At 40.2% G+C, this 17,313-nt stretch overlaps 1 protein-coding gene across 1 annotated transcript; it reads left to right on the forward strand.

Moving 5' to 3' along the window:
• Window positions 1-3,396: 3,396 nt before the first annotated feature.
• Window positions 3,397-16,949, forward strand: TMED7 (transmembrane p24 trafficking protein 7). The gene is made up of 3 exons (XM_008144459.3): window positions 3,397-3,865; window positions 8,985-9,230; window positions 13,808-16,949. Exons 1-3 carry the CDS (start codon window positions 3,671-3,673, stop codon window positions 14,042-14,044), a joined length of 678 nt encoding a protein of 225 aa, XP_008142681.1. The 5' UTR covers window positions 3,397-3,670; the 3' UTR covers window positions 14,045-16,949.
• Window positions 16,950-17,313: the final 364 nt, after the last annotated feature.

Consider the following 17,313-nt stretch of genomic DNA (forward strand, 5'->3'; position numbering starts at 1 on the left):
CACCGGCAGCCATTTCTGTTTGAGTTAATTCACCTTCTATAATTGAAACTTTGTAGCCTTAAGCAGAGGCCTGAGCCGGCCAGGGTGTGCGGAAAGCTTTGCTTTCTCCGTTACCGCGGGCAACCCTGGCCTGGTCTCTCCAGCTCCGTGGCTGCTGCCATTCTGTTTGAATTTGTTTACCTTCTATAATTGAAACTTTGTAGCTTGAGTGGAGGCTTAGGCCTGTCAAGGGCAGACGGAAAGCTTGTTTCCCTCTGTTGCCTGGGAAACCTTGCTCTCGGTGGCTGTAGCCATCTTGGTTCGGTTTATTTGCATACTCGCCCTGATTGGCTTGTGGGCGTGGCTTGGGCTGGTGGGCGTGGCTTGGTGTAGCAGAGGTATGGTCAATTTGCATATTTGTCTATTATTAGGTAGGATATTGTTTTTCATTCTTCTGCTTCCCTAATGGAGCCCTGACTTTGCAGCTCTTCCTTGTCCCTTGAAAATAAGTTGGCCTTGTAATTTGTTTTGGGTTACAGAATGAGGCAGAAGTGACAGGGCCCAGTTCTGAGCCTAGGCCTCAAGAAGCCTTGCACATTCTTGTGGAATCCTATAACCATCGAGTGCACAATCCCAGGCTAGCCTATTGGAGGATGAGAGGCTACAACATGGACTACATGGAGGAGAGTCCAGTTGTCCTAGCCAAGGCCATTCTAGACCAGCCTATAACCAGCTGTTCCACCAAAATATGAGTACGCCCAGCCAAGATCAGCAAAGCTGTCCACCCAACCTCCATCTGACCACAGATGATGAGTGAGCCCATCTGAGAGCAGATGCACCAGCTGACCTATAGTCTTCCAGGCAGTAATATATATTGTGCAAGCCACAAGTTTTTAGGTGTTTTTTCCCCCAAAATAATAGCTAACTGATGCATCCAACATAGTAATTTTTCCTTTTTTTTTTTTTTCAGGACAGTTCAAAGAAATTCACTTATACTTAATCATAAAATACATAAGGGTTTTTTTTTAGCTTTTAATATGCAATTCTTCAAACTTAACATCTACATATTACTTTTTTAATTTCCATTTTTTTATTTTTTATTTTTTAAAGTTTATTGGGGTGACATTGGTCAACATGAACATATAGGTTTCAGGTGTGGGTTTCTATGTTACAACATCTGTATATTGCACCATGTGCCCACCACCCAAAGTCAGGTCTTCTCCTGTCACCATATATTAGGACCCCTTTTCCCCATCCCATTTTTTCTCTTCTCTTATTGTGAAATATAACAAACATACAGAAAAATACATAAAACACATGTGAGTTTAACAAGTAATTATAAAGTTGAAATAAATGTAACTACCTCTAGGCAAAAAAAAAAAAAAAAGAGAGAGAGAGAGAGCACTGCAGGCACCAAAGAGCCCCCACCTCACAGGCCACCCTGTGTTGCTTCTCACCTGTTACCCCATTCTTCCCTACTACCCTGACTTTTGAGATAGTCATTCCCTTGCTTCTTTGGATCACTGTATTAGGGAATATAGTATCATTTAGTTTTGCCTGTTGTCAGCCTTCATTTTCTGTGTATGAGGGGTCTTGTTGCTTTATATGCTCGCCAAAATCTGGTAGTGTTGCACTTTAAAATTTATGCCTAGTATTTCTCTTTTGCCTAGCTTCTATTGTATTGTTTATATAATTTTCCCATGTTGTCCTATGTTACTATAATCTGTTCATTTTCATTGCTATGTAATGTCCTACTTTATTAATATACTCAAATTAATGGATATTTGGGGTATTTCCAGGTTGGGACTCTTATTAGGCTTTAAATATTCCTGTATATGATTGTGGTGTACCTGTGCTTAAGTTTCTCTGAAGTAGCTGTTCTCAAATTTTTGATCCCAGAATTTTTAAAATTAAATGTTATTTAATTTCAATATTTTAAATTGTATTTCATTAGATAATGCCACATTGTATTCCAACGCAGTCGTACCAGTTTCCACTTCCACAAGCAGTGTATGAGGGGTCTTGTTGCTTTACATGCTCGCCAATATCTGGTAGTGTTGCACTTTGAAATTTTTGCCTATCTGGTGGTATGTAATGTATTGCATTGCGATTTCAATCTAATTCACTTTCATTCTTTGTTTATATTGCCATTTTATGTATAAAGAAATTGAGGTTTAGAAGAGCAATGTTACTTGCCCGAAGTCAAGAGTTGGAAAGTAGAACCCACAACTTCGACTTTGAAATTGTCTTCTTCCCACTCACAGAAGAAATAATGCTTCTTTTCAGCCCAGTTTTCAGGAAGGTGCGACCTCCCGCAAATTTCACCTCCTTGGAGCTCCTTCATCCCGCCATAGAAGTTCTGCCTCTCGCTGCCCAGGAACACCCCCTCCACCCCATCTCTCTACCCCACCTCCTCACTGCCCCCCTCACTTCCGTGCCTGGCTCCTACCCACCTGCCTCTATTTCCTTCTCTGCTGATCACCTTACAGCGCATGAGCCTCCCCATGGTCATTTATTTTAAAAAGGTAATAATACCTAATTCGTGTTTATAAACACGAGAACATGTATAATGTATGAAATCAACAGCTGTTGGCTACTATTAATATTACCCTCTATTATTTTTTAAGTACTCCAAGACAAACTTCCTCCTCAGTAAAACAGGCATAATACCTACTTTCTAGGGTTATTTGAAGGATCCAAAAACACAGTGAATGTCATGTGCTTAGCACAGTGCCTGATGATAATGAACACTCAATAGGCGGTCCCAGAATTCACGCTCCAACTGCTTTCCCCCATATTTGTTATTATTTAAGAGAAAGCTCTCTGCAAATAGCTAAGCACTCTACCGCCGGTGGTTAGCCCCCGAGGGAAAAATGAGCTCAACATCACTCCCTGGGAGCTCTCAGCTCTCACAGCACCAGCCTGTGCAGCTTACTCTCCCCGGCGGGAGCTCGCTCAGTAGGCTGAACGCCCTGACAGAAGCCCGCCGGCCACACCCCTTCTCCTAACCCCGCCCACCCGCTCCCTACATTGGCCCCATCCCCACCCGCTCCCTACATTGGCCCCGTCCCACCCGCTCCCTACATTGGCCCCGTCCCACCCGCTTTCTACATTGGCCCCGCCCACCCGCTCCCTACATTGGCCCCGCCCCACCCGCTCCCTACATTGGCCCCGCCCACCCGCCCCCTACATTGGCCCCGTCCCACCCGCTCCCTACATTGGCCCCGCCCACCCGCTCCCTACATTGGCCCCGCCCACCCGCTCCCTACATTGGCCCCGCCCCACCCGCTCCCTACATTGGCCCCGCCCTTCGTCCCAGGCTGCGGCGGAGGCCTCGCGAGCTTCCACGTATACACTCCCACGTCTCTCCCCTCAGTCCGAAGAGAGTACATCCGGGTCGCTGGGGCAGGTGCCTCAGGCCCCGCCCCTTCCCAAGCGCTGGCTGCCCACTTCCGGCCACCTCAGGCCTCTCCGCCGGTTCCGTGCGGGTTTTAATACCTGATCCCCAGGTGGCTCTCGGCGCCAGGTCCGGGTCTCTCCGCACCCCCACTTGCCCCCCGCGGCTGGCTCCTCATCCCCAATCTCACCGAAGCTCGGAGCGACTCGGGCTGAGGCCTGCGGCGCGGTGAGTCCGCGCAGACCCGACTCCGCGTCTCCCCTGCTGTGTGAAGGCCGCCGCCACCGCCTCGGGATGCCGCGGCTGGGTTCTGCCCCGCGCTGGGCGGCCGCCGCGGGCCGTTGGGGCTGCCGGCTGCTCGTGCTGCTGCTGCTGCTCGTTCCGGGACCCGGCGGCGCCTCCGAGATCACCTTCGAGCTGCCCGACAATGCCAAGCAGTGTTTCTACGAGGACATCACGCAAGGCACCAAGTGCACCCTCGAGTTCCAGGTACTACGGGCTCGGCCCCGGGCCCCCGCCCTCGGTCCAGGATCCGGAGTAATCTGCAAGTGCTCCCCTCCCGACCTTGTTTCTTCACTCCTTGGCTGATTCAGGAATCAGCTCTAGGCAGCTGAATGAGCTTTTGGTTTCCCTCTTCTAAACCGTGGACGAGAGGCATTTAAGACCAGATATTCATATATATATGAGTTTCAGAAATGCTTTCCGTAGCTGTGATCTCCCCCCCCCCCCCATTCTCTAATGTCCTTTATTTGAAGGCCATTGGGCTTTCTTTTTTAAAAGACTTTCCTTTTTTAAAAAATTATTCCTGTTCTATAGTGCCCAGTGTCTGTCCCCACTCTCTAATCCCACCTCTGCTTTCATCAGATGTGAGATGCTGCCAATACCTAGCTCCATTGCTTTTAAGTTTTTTCATTGATAGTAGAACTGTTGGTTAGCGCATCCCTCTCTTTGGAAGAGCATCATTCTAGGCCAGATGACCATCAAGGTGGTGTAAAAAGAATTGCTGCAATAAATGAGAGAGGCCCCTTCTGTCTTTGGAAGTATAGTTGAAAAAAAAGAAGAAGAAGCTTTATTTGGCAGAATGTAGTTTAAGTTGGTTAGGACAATCTTGACTCCTGTTTCTATTCTCTTTGGTAGACTTATTTCACGTATTTGAGCAGCTTTTCGGTGCTAGGTGCTGTGATCAGAACACCGAAGGGTGTTTTTTCATTCCTGATTCCCCGCTTATCCTACCCTTCTTTTCTTACTTAGTACCTGCTCATTCATCAAAACTGTTTTAAGAGCAGAAAATACGGGATAGACAATCTGGTCTTTGGGATCAATGAAGGCCTCCTTTAGGAAGTGATTTTAAGCTGAATTGTAAAGAATGAGTTGGCTGAAGCCGGTTTGGCTCAGTGGAGAGCGTCAGCCTCGGACTCAAGGGTCCCAGGTTCGATTCCGGTCAGGGGCATGTGCCTTGGTTGTGGGCGCATCCCCAGTGGGGGGTTGCAAGAGGCAGCTGATAGATGTTTCTAATTCTCTATCCCTCTCTCTCTTCCTCTCTGTAAAATCAATGAAATATATTAAAAAAAAAAAAAAGAATGAGTTGTACATACTTCATAAGGAGGAAGAGGGAATAGGCTTTGCAAGGACCCTGTGTAACTGATCATTTGAAAACCATAGAGAGGTCCTATATATTTGGGAATCAGAAGCCAGAAAGGGGGGCAGAGAGGAGGGGTGTCAGCATGGGTCAAACCACATAGTACTTCAAACAGGACCTGTTATGTGGAGACAGTATGCCAAGCATTTCAGGTATATTAATTCTCAGGGCAACTCAATATGAAATAGGTATATTTCGTATTCCTTTTTTTATTGATGATGAAACAGGCTTCCATAGGTTAAAACACAAGGACATAAAACATAGCAAGTAGCAGAATCGGTATGCAGTTCCAGGTTAACTCAAGACTTACTTTGACCTCAGGAGCTTATATAGACATGTACAGTCATTTAATGTTAAATGCAACAGTGAAAGTACACAGTAGGTATCGTGGGGCCATAAAAAAATAACTTCCTCCCTCCTTCAAAGTTCTAGCTGGACTCATTATCAAATTAACAGGAGAAAATGTACAAAGTTTATTACGGATGTATATGCAGGGGTACCACGTATCCCAATGATCCAACCCATTGGGCAGTTGAGGCTTATCTGCCATGTTGGACAAAGCAGAAGGTGTGGGCAAGGTCTGGGATTTCAGAGGAGAAATAGACAATTCACAGGTAACCCAGAAAGAGCAGAACATGTGGCAAACAAATTACTGCTAGGCAAACCAGGAACAATGGGCGGAGGGCTAGGGAACAAACAGGCTTTGCTAAATTTTTTCCTCTTATGTAGATAAAGTGAATATGAGGTTCCCTTCCTGAAGAAGGTTTTTTATCTGAATCTCCTTAGAAAAGGGGGTGGAAATGGGGGTCTGCAGGGGCCAAACCCTGGGTGGAAAAAGGGGAAGTAACAGTCTTTTTGAGTCTTTTGTTTCTTAATCAGCTTAAAAATCAATATTCCAGAAGGCACATTTGGGGTGGCAGAACTTTGGTGCTGACTGAAGGAGGAAGGATCATTGGGAAATTTAGCTGAGGGGCTGATGTTTGGTCTGAGTCTAGAACAGTGATGGCGAACCTATGCCATACGTGTCAGCACTGACACGCGTAGCCATTTCTGATGACACGTGGCCGCTGAGGCAGCCGCATGCCGAGGATGAAACATTTGCTGCTCCTGAGGATGAAACATTTGCGAAATAATGTTTTTTCCTCAAAGTGACACACTACCCGACTTATGCTCAGTTTTTTGGCGAAGTTTGACACACCAAGCTCAAAAGGTTGCCCATCACTGTTCTAGAAGGATAAATAGGAGTTACAAGTCCGCAGGACGACAAAGGACATCCTAGGTAGGTATGTTATGTTTGTAAGACTAAATTCCAGCAGGCCTGAAATTAGCCTTAGCTGGCACTGAAATACACTGAGTGATTGTGTTGCTTTGTAACTGTGGACCCAAGGGCTTTGGGGGTAATTTGTACTAGTTTGTTGGCATTTTTTTATTGATAATAGTGAGATTGATGATTTGCACCTGGTCTCTTTGAGACTGCCCAGAGGCTTGGTATTAAGACTGGTTACCTATCAGGAATATGCCTATGTGACCAGCAAAATATAAAATACCCAGCCAACACTCTTGGGCTAGTTCCAAGGTGTTCCTTGCACACTTGGTGGTACCTGAACTGAGCGAGAGAGTACTAGTATATGTGTAGCCACACCCCTCAAAGGGAGGACAAAGAATCCAAAACCTAACTTCTTGATCTGTTTCTGTGAGACAGCTTTTAGCTGTGATGTTTCTTTTCCTGTAAAAAACCGGATTTGTGAGTATAGTCATTTTGGGTCCTGTGGTTCTTCTTCAGCAAAAAACTCTGTTTAACTGTTAGAAAAGATTTAAAGCAAGGACTTCAGAGAACTTCTGGCTGTCTGCTATTTTTGGAACACAGAATGAGAAAGGGTATAAAGGAAGAGCTGAGGCTACCTGGAGGAGATACAAGGGAACAGAAGCCATTGTTAACAGGTTTGGATTTTTCTGTAGAGGAAATCAAAAGGGGATTTCTGAAAGGAAATGTAATTATCAAAAGGTTTTAAACAAGTGGGGTATGGAGAAGGATAGGGAGGTTGCCCCACCTCCAGGAGACATGTGTGGGGAAGGGGAGACTATTGGCATCTGCACAAGGCAACACAGACCCCACAACAAAGAATTACCTAGCCCACAATTATCTAATCAAAGTTGAGAAACACTTGATTAGAGGAATGAGAGATTGGGTTGTGGGAAGAACTTTTAGTAAGTTGTGGCAATAGTCCTGTCTGGATTGTGGATTAGGAATAGAAAAGATGGGATGAATTTGAGAAAGGCAAAAACATCAAGAGATTCCTTTGATTTAACTGGACTGGTAGGGCCACTTAATTTGAGATGATATCCAGTTTCTATCTAATGTGACTAGACAGGTTGTAAAGGGTTACTGTTATCTGAAATGAGAATACTTGTTTGAAAATTTGTTGGAAGAAAAGTGGCATTACTATAAGTTCTGGCCCTATTCAGTTTGTGTGTGTATGTACTTATTTGATTATTTAAAGTGCAACAGTCAATATGAATTAGGTGAATAAAATGATAACATATTTCTTCCCCCCTCCCTATCCAGAAGAAAAGTTGTTGACTTTTGGGGAGAGAGGTAAAATGATAAGACACTGTTTTTTATGTCAAAACATTATGTCTCTAATATTAGTCTTACATATCTTTACAGTTTCCTAAGTGCATAATTTCATTTAATTATCAAAATGATCTTGTAGCATAGTACAGTTACAAGAGGTCATATAAGTAACCCATTCTTCTTTGAAGTTCAAAGTTTGATCTCTGTTCTGCAGATCTAGAATGTCAATAATATGCTAACCAAAGTGTTCAAGCTTGAAAATACAGGCTTGTGTCACTCAGTCTCATGTTTGGGAAACCTCAAACCCATTGTCTCTTCCTCATGAATTCTTACCCAAGTGTATACGTGCACCCTATTTTCTTCTCCTGTCTCCTCCCTCTTCCCATTCAGTTCTTTCTCATATAAGGAGGCCTTTCTTCTCTTTATTCCTCTCCCCCTTTTCTCTGGTGATTGTCCAGTTACTTCAGGAAAAATCTCCCCCTCCTCTCTTCACTTGGAAAACACAAGTTGCCCAAATTGTGACTGATTAAGCATAAGCCTTTGAAAATAGCTCCAAAATCCTCTTCAGAAACATGTTATCTATTCCCAGCTTTCCTTTCAATGTGCTTGCCCTTAAATACAAACTTTCCAGATAAAAGGTCTTTTTGTTTTTATGTTGTTCTGTTTTGTTTTTGCTTTAGTCATTAATCATTTCTGTTTCTCTTGGAAACAAGTTTATAAATGATGATAATACTCTTAGAACAGCCGGTAAGTCTATTCAATTCGCATTGTAGTTTAAAACAAAATATATATCAAATTCTATGTAACTGACTTGTAAAATAATTTAAACACAACCTATTTGTAATTTGGCAATAAAAATAGTTTGAGTTCTATGATGTTATGGGTGTTATGCTAAGGACTGACCTACCTTACTATTTCATTCTCTATCCATGGGTATGCTTGGATGATACTAATAGGAAACTAGATGAGAAAATTTGCAGAAGAAAAATATTACATGACATTAAGCTTAAGGGTGAAGAGTACGACTTTGGAGGTCAAGTTTCATCTTAACTCAGTTTGTCAGATGGAAAGGTGAAAAAACCTCTGGTAGGTTTGTTTGGGAGAATTAAGTGATATAAGAGATCTACATTAACTAGAATAGTTGTCTGGCTAATTAGCTAGTTCCTTCTCTCCTATCATGAGGAAATTTTTTCAGTTTTTATAAACCTTTAGTTGAACTGAAATCTGCCTCCCCGAGTTCCATCCACTGGTAGAAATTAAAAAAATGTAAAATTGTCTGTGATAGTAAAGGTCCTTAGCCTATAATTTTATTGCCATTTTAATAGGAAATCTGGTTATTTCTAAAACTTGTTAATTGCAGTGATCTCTTTTTTTTTCCCTCTCTCTCTTTATAGGTGATTACTGGTGGTCACTATGATGTAGACTGTCGATTAGAAGATCCTGATGGGAATGTGTTATACAAGGAGATGAAGAAACAGTATGACAGCTTTACTTTCACAGCCTCCAAAAATGGGACATACAAATTTTGCTTCAGCAATGAATTTTCTACTTTCACACATAAAACCGTATATTTTGATTTTCAAGTTGGAGAAGACCCCCCTTTGTTTCCTAGTGAGAACCGAGTCAGTGCTCTTACCCAGGTAAATAAAAAGTCAATGATACAATGTTGGTGTGTGAAACACATAATTTATGTGCATTACCTCGATAAACACAGAATTTTGATTTTTAACACAGTCATTAAGACTTATCTTAACTCTTATAGTAGATTAGGCATTTCACAGAGAACCTCAGACTTTTCAGTGAAGACCATTCTTAAAGGATTTTATGAACTTCTAAGTGTAAAGAAAATAAGAAGTATTTAAATAGGAGGATCATTTAAGTAGAAACATCAGTGGCAAAGGAAATTTAGGAAGTCTAAACAGCGTTCCAGCATTCTGAAGCATTTTCATGGAGGAATGTTGCTACCATAGCTTAGCAGTTTAGTATAACTAGATGCAAAATGATGCCTTAATTAATATATAAAGATACCACAGGTGGTTTTTTACCAATATTTATGTTCTTCAAGCTACTGGTACAATAACTTTTGCTGTAACTTAAGGTAAAATATTAAAAGATTAATGATAAGTCATCTAATAAAAAGAGTTAAGCTAAATTGGATTTTATTTTGACGAATAGCTTAATGAGAAAAAGATAGCAAAATAAATTTAAAGTCAGTGAACAGGTACTGTTCAGCTGATGAAAGGGCTAATTTAGTTCTAGTTCAAATACAGTATGAGCTCAGATTATCTAAAAGATACTCAGTTAGGTATTCAAAGGAATTATTTAACACCTGCTTGTTAAAAACTTAAACTGGTATTTCATTGTTCCCACATTTCTTGGCAAAATCATATGATGATAGAGGCAGTTTTTAAGAATGTGTAAGAAGCCCTAGTTGGGCTGGCTCGGTGGATAGAGCATCGGCCCTCAGACTGTAGAATCCGGGTTCAATTGTGGTCAAGGGCACATACCGTGGTTGCAGGCTCTATCCCCGGTCCTGGTCGGGGTGCGTGTAGGGGGCAACCAGTAGATGTGTCTCTCTCACATTGATGTTTCTATCTCTCCCTCTCCCAGTCTCTCTAAAAATCAGTGGAAAAATGTCCTTGGGTGAGGATTTACAACAACATATTAATAAAAAAAAAAAAAAAGATAGTTCTACTAAATCACCATTTTTTAACCAGTAATAAAATGCTGGATCTAGAGTAGGCAGTAAAACCCTCAGGTGAAAGGCAGATGGGAAACCTTATAATGCGTAGATAAGACTGATATCGCTAAATCTAATGATATTTCACAAGTAGAGAGGTAACTAGACATGTGTCTTCTGATAATAGGCAGTAGCGGAGTACACAACATTGCCTATGCTATGTTCCCACTAAGAACAGTACACCTGAATCCCATCAAGTCTCTAGTTCCAACTTCTAGTTTATAAGAAATACAAAGGATAGAAGAACACCATGGGAATACAATTACCAAAATTCAGAAAGTGGGAAATGCAGGAATTGAGGCCCCAGTTTCTTCAATAAATGGATGAGAAAGGAAAAAAGGGAGAGAACCAAAAGATTAAAGAAGACCTAAAAGACCTATCAACCAAATTATTGTGTTGACATTGTTTGGACTCTGACTTGTAAACAACTTTTGAGGCGTTTTGGGGAAATTTGAATATTAATTTTATATCCTATATAATCCTAATATGCAAATAAACCGAACGGCAAAACAACTGGCAGACGCTCAATGCAGGAGCTGCCCCCTGGTGGTCAGTGCGCTCCCAAAGGGGGAGCACCGCTCAGCCAGAAACCAGGCTCATGGCTGGTGAGCGCAGAGGCGGTGGCGGGAGCCTCTCCCACCTCCGCAGCAGCGTTAAGGACCCCTTCAGCGGGTATCCCCCAAGGGATCCCGGACTGCGAGAGGGCACAGGCCAGGCTGAGGGACCCCCCACCAGTGCACGAATTTCTTGCACCAGGCATCTAGTTGGATATAAAGGAACTATTTTTAATTACTTTGTGTTATGCTGGTAATGCTACTGAGGTTATATTTTTTAGAGTGTTACTTTTCAGAAATAAATATAAAGTATAGAAGTATAGCTGAAATGACAAAATATCTTGAGTTTGCTTTAAAATAATTGGAGTAAGGAGGAAAATTGGTGTGGAATATAGATGGAACAAGATTAGCCATATGTTAATTATTGACATAGAGGTTCATTGTTCTATTCTCTATACTTTTGAATATGTATGAACATTCTCACTTTAAATGTATAAGGAAAAAAAAGGAAACAACACTCTCTGAAAAATTATACTTAATCTATTTTCTCTAATCCAGCTGTGTTCTTAATCCATACCCCATGGTCAGGCTTTAAGGAATCCTTAAACTTTCTGAATTTGTGTTAAGTCCTTGCTTTTATGCATATTTTCCAGGGGAAGAATCATTAGACCATGTATTTTGAGGATACATAGAAAGCAAAGAAATGCTAAAGCACTTCTCTAGCCTCTTATCACAAATTAGAAATCATTTTAGCATCATTTTGCTAAATCTTTCATTCCTAGGGGCCAAACTAAAACAAGAACAGCAAAAATATTTGAGTATTCTAATAGGTAAATTCAACCTGTAGATCTCATAATTTTCTACCTTTTTTTTTTTTTTTTTTTTGTCTAAAGTTTTACATATGTGTTCTTTGTCCCCAATTGACCCCCCACCCCCACCCCTCAGCCATTCCCACACCGGGCAAGCCCCCACTGCCCCAGTGTCTGTGTCCATTGCTTATGCTAATATGCATGCATACAAGTCCTTTGGTTGCTCTCTAACCACCCCCCCTGCCATTTGTCTATGGATCTATTCTTATTCATCAAATATAATTTTCTACTTTTTAAAAGTATCTTTAATGGAATATTTTTATAATTATTCCTTTTATACATACTTTGGTAGAACTTTTTTAAATATTTGAATTATTTTCTAATGTCTGCATTCCTTATTTAAAATTAAGACCAACTCCAATTTTTAAAATTCTTAATGTGTTTTGTGATGTAAAATAAGTATAGTATAATAAAGCATATATTTCATCACCAGGATTAAGTTTTCAGAGTAAAAAATAATAAGCTCTGTGATACAAAAAAAAATTAGACATTTAACCCTTAAAAGGTAAGGTGTCACCCTGGCCAGTGTGGCTCAGTTGGTTGGACATCATCCAGTGCATGGAGAGGTTGCTGGTTAGATTCCCAGTCAGGGCACATGCCTGGGTTGTGGGCTTGATCACTGATGGGGTATGTACAGGAGTCAGCCCATCAGTGTTAAGATCTCTCATTGATGTTGCTCTCTTCTCCTTTCTCTAGAAATCAATAAACTGTTCTTTTTATTTTTTATGTATTTATTTTCAATTGTTTTTAGAGAGGAAGGGAGAGGGGAAGAGAGAAACACCAGTGATGAGAGAGAATCATTGATCAGCTGCCCCCTGCACAACCCCTAATGGGGATTGAGCCCACAACCCTGGCATGTGCCCTTAACTGGAATCAAACCCGGGACGCTTCAGTCTGCAGGTTGGCGCTCTATCCACTGAGCCAAACCAGCTAGGGCAAGCTGTTCTTTTTAAAAAAAAAAGTAAGATGAAGGCTTACGAACTGATTACACAGTGAAACAAACTTGTATCCCATTGAGAACATATATATTGGTTTGGTTGATTGGTATGAGGGAAAAACTTATTTAACAAATTGGTAACTATTTTTTTTAAAAAAAGGTACTCTGGCCTATTTTCAGATTCACATATTTTTAAAATAGATAAATAACTTTTGACTAACAATCTATTTTTATGCCATACTTGATTTATATTTGTATATAGTCTTACTAGAGGCCCGGCGCATGAAATTCGTGCATGGGTACGGTCCCTAGGCCTAGCCTGTGATCAGGCCAACTTCCCTGGCTGCTGGCAGCTGGCCCTGCCCCCCGCTGCCACCCACCCCCCAGGTCCCCATTCGCCATCAGGCGATAGGAGCCTACCGGCTGTGGAGAGGAACTGACAGGTTGGCTGTTCCCGCCTGCTCGCCATCCCTGTCCCCCAACACCAGTCGCCCTCTATGTGTGGGGCGACCGGTGGGGTGGGGGCCTTGGCCTGGTGCCACCCGCATCTGTTGCCACCCACCCCTGGTTCCCCATTCCCCATGGGCTATCAGAGCCTGCCCTCTGGGGGAAGGGACCAAGAGGTTGGCCCGCAGGCATTCGGGGCCTGTGGGCTGGGGGCAGCTCCTGCGTTGAGTGTCTGCCCCCTGGTGGTCAGTGTGCGTCATAGCAACTGGGCGTTCTGCTGTTTGGTCAATTTGCATATTACCCTTTCATTATATAGGATTGGTCATATTTACTGATCTACCCAATTTCTTCTTCCTAATCTTTCCTTTTTATGGAATCTGGGTTTGAAATTTTATAGCCACAAACCTTAACTGATAAGTATTTCTGCTGCTGTTAGCAGCTTAGTGTTCCATCCTTACAGATGCCACAGCCGTGACATTTTAGTTTGGGGCAAGCAGCTGCTTTATGGGATCTCTAACTTTACCAGTTGTACTAGTGGGAATGAGTAAAGGGTTGCATTGCCAGGACCTCTGACATAAATGTGTGAATGTTAATGAAATGAGAAATTAAAAATGAAAGGTGGAGTGTACAGAAAATATTAAACATGCTAACTGGAAATATTTCTCTTTAGATGGAATCTGCCTGTGTTTCGATTCATGAAGCTCTGAAGTCTGTCATTGACTATCAGACCCATTTCCGCTTGAGAGAAGCTCAAGGCCGAAGCCGAGCAGAGGATTTAAATACAAGAGTGGCCTATTGGTCAGTAGGAGAAGCCCTCATTCTTCTGGTGGTTAGCATAGGGCAGGTATTTCTTCTGAAAAGCTTTTTCTCAGATAAAAGAACCACCACAACTCGTGTTGGATCATAACTACGTTTTGGGAATTGATGCACCATTGCCACTGTAATATTGCTGTCCTCTAATTAATTTTAGGTAACTGAAGAACTGAATATTGGCAACATTTTAAAAACCTTACTCATATACTTGTTTGGGGAATACACAATGCATATCCCAAACTATGGAAAGGACACCTTTTTTTATTTGTAAAGGTATAAAAACCTTGGGACTTACTTTGGGCTATTCGTGTTAAATATTCAACACCAATACACCAGTGATCTCTTTTCTTGGTTGTTTATATCTATTCTTCGCACACTAAACTTTGGTATTTTGATTCCTTTTTGCCATTTAAAACTACTTTTCTTATAGGTAGTGAATATTTTTAAAACCTTCGATTTAATATCTACATGTGTTATGGAGGAAGAAAATTGCCTTTTAATTGTTTATAGTAAATTGGGTTTTGTTTTTCAGAAAACCAAATGTGACTCACTATAGCCCAAGCCCTATTCTGCACTGTTTAATTTTCATGAGGGGAAAATGTACCATAGAAATGTTTGTTAATATTGATATAATTTTAAACTGATACATCATGGTATAACTTATTTTTCACTAGCTTGGAAAATGTCAGATTTTTGGTTTTGGGGTTTATTCTATGATTTATAACCAGATATGTTATTTTCTTCATAAAGATATTTTTACCACATAGAAAATAGTATGTTTCAGTAGCATAATAGAGTTTTCAGGCCTTAAAAATCAGATTGTCATACCAGTTAGAATAAATACAGAATAATTTAAGGTACTGCAATATCTTATAGTGTAGGGACAAATGAAATAAGAATTTTATTGAGTTATCTGCACCCATTACATTTTCGGTGCTTTTACAAAGAAAAAAGGTGATCTGTTTCATTTAAACATTTAATTGGCTCATTCTTGCCATTATGTGGCTTTAATGTTTTTGAGTCATTCCCAGCTTAAATTGATAGTTGTAATATTAGTATCTTAAAAGTGCCATACATTTAATCCCAGTAGGTGTGATGCACTGAGAAGTTAGTTTCTTTGGATTTTATTTTTCTTTCTCTTTTCCTTTTCTATTCTTTTTTTGTCTTGTATATGTAATTTGTATAATTTCTGGTTAGCATCCCAAAGATTTAAAAATTTAGAATGCTGTGTGTTTTTTATTTGATTGTACTGCATTTAATGAATATTAAATAGTGCATATTCTGTACACTATATGGTTTAGAATGTGTTTGTATTTTATAACTTATATAGATTGAGCTGACTGGAATAAGATTTTGTTCTAAGATAGAATACAAGATACTGTAAAATTGTATAGATGTTTAAAGCTTTTCTGCTATAAAAAAAAAATAATGCAATTACTTTTTGCCATGCCTCCCTTCCCCACCCAAAGTAGTAAGTGCTGAAAAAGACTCATATTTAATGCCAGGGGTCTTGATCCAGCATCTTGAAGGGGCTTAGGAATCTGGAGAAGGCGCTATGTGTAAATTAATAGAGAGTCCAGAGACGAAACTAATTTTGGAAGGCATTTTGGAGAGCCAGAGAAGACTTAGCTCAAGGAACCAAGTTCTTCTGTCTCTCTGGACCCCTCGCTTTTTATTAACACAAATTGTCCTAAAGCAAGGTAGATATACATATCAAAGGCCAAGGTTTAGTATACAGAGGTTTTGTTGGATTGGAGGAACTGCCTTTGGATGTTCAGGTGTTTGGCCAGCAGGAGGCAATAACATGTAGATTGAAATGCTCTCAGCTGTCTGGCAGCAAGCAATCATTTATGCATCCTTTTCAGGTTTGGGGAAATGCCCTCAGCCATTCCAGATGATTCAGCCCTGCTGACATGCTGGAATTAGCTTCCAGCACGTATTGTATAGACTTTGATATGTGGTGCCATGGGATACTGATTGGATAGCAATTCTAATCACCACTACTGACTAAAAGTTAACTCAGTTTTAAGCTGTCTTTAAATGCGTATATACATATATTACTGCATGTAAAAGCAAAAGGAATTAAAGTTGTCATGCTGGCTAATTTCAAATGCTGCAATGTAGTAAGGAATAAATATGTTTTCAACTTTAACCCTTTAATTCTAAAAAAATTTAAGACCAAATAGCAAATTCTTAATATCAGATTAAAAACTGAAGTTTAAGATTTTGCAGTTTTATCATTTGGATTCTTATGTGGGAGTTGTCCCACAGCTTTGTAAGTGTCCCTCTATATTTAGATTTGGAAATTTTCAACACTAATGTTAATGTGATTCATAAGCATGGGTGTTCTTAAATGTCCTTTCTGGTTACCTGTCTGCTCTGTTTTGTTCAGATACTTAGACCATAAGTAAGCAGAGTCAGGTACCATTAGTGTGCTGAATTTGGCATAGATAATGCAGTGATTTCATCTGTGCCTATCAGAATTTCATAATATTAGACTATTGCTACAAATAACTTTTGATGAAACTATTGAGATATATTAATATGTTTGAAATCACCACTGTTACCTGTCGTAGAAAATAGTACAGGCTTAGTCTAATCTGTATGTAACTGGTTAATGTTTGATGGCTGCCTATACTCAACTGGGTATGTATATATAAATGAGAAAGTACAGATTTAGCCAGACATAAGTGTTAAGTAAACTTTTTTCTTCCTCCTATACAATTTGTAGCTCATTTTTTTCTTTAATTCTTTCATAACTTGATGCAACAGTTTGAATTTCTCAAATATTTATATTTGAACATATGGTTCAGAATATTTAAACATCATTAGCTGTATATATTTTTAAAGTAGACTGAATAATGGAAAAGGACTTTGATATACTAGTGTATCAAATGAATACTTAAATTGCAACTGTGAAGATACATTATAAGATTACTTTGCTAATAATCTAAACATTCTTTTTACTATTAAAAGAAATAAATGGTGTGTGGTCATTACTTGACTTCTGGCTTGATGCTCATCAACTTTGAAAATACAATGGACTAAAAGCAATTCTATTCTTTTAGATTTCACTTAAATCTCTGTACTCTCCATATTTGCTTAGTTTATAAATGTGTAACATTGATAGTTAAATAGGACAAAGCTAACCCTATGACTCTTGATTTCAAAAGTTAAGCAAATTAATGTATAAATAAATCAGAGAGGCTTTTTAGTTACTTTTGAAAAGAAAAACAAATTTCTCTTAAACAAGTATTGGTTCTGTAGGGTTGCACCAATCAGTTCTTGTAGAATTTTTTAAAAAATCAATAAATTGACTTGTTTCTGTTAGGATTTAAGCTCCTATGAACTTATAGCTTGGAG

Source organism: Eptesicus fuscus, chromosome 4 (genome assembly GCF_027574615.1).
Source record: "Eptesicus fuscus isolate TK198812 chromosome 4, DD_ASM_mEF_20220401, whole genome shotgun sequence".
In the NCBI taxonomy this organism is placed as follows: domain Eukaryota; kingdom Metazoa; phylum Chordata; class Mammalia; order Chiroptera; family Vespertilionidae; genus Eptesicus; species Eptesicus fuscus.

Bases quoted from the DNA above. Each gene is read 5' to 3' on its own strand.
- TMED7 (XM_008144459.3), top strand. From the start codon at position 3,671: ATGCCGCGGCTGGGTTCTGCCCCGCGCTGGGCGGCCGCCGCGGGCCGT. The intron at 3,866-8,984 runs GTACTACGGGCT...CTCTCTTTATAG, and splicing joins AGTGCACCCTCGAGTTCCAG to GTGATTACTGGTGGTCACTA. The intron at 9,231-13,807 runs GTAAATAAAAAG...ATTTCTCTTTAG, and splicing joins GAGTCAGTGCTCTTACCCAG to ATGGAATCTGCCTGTGTTTC.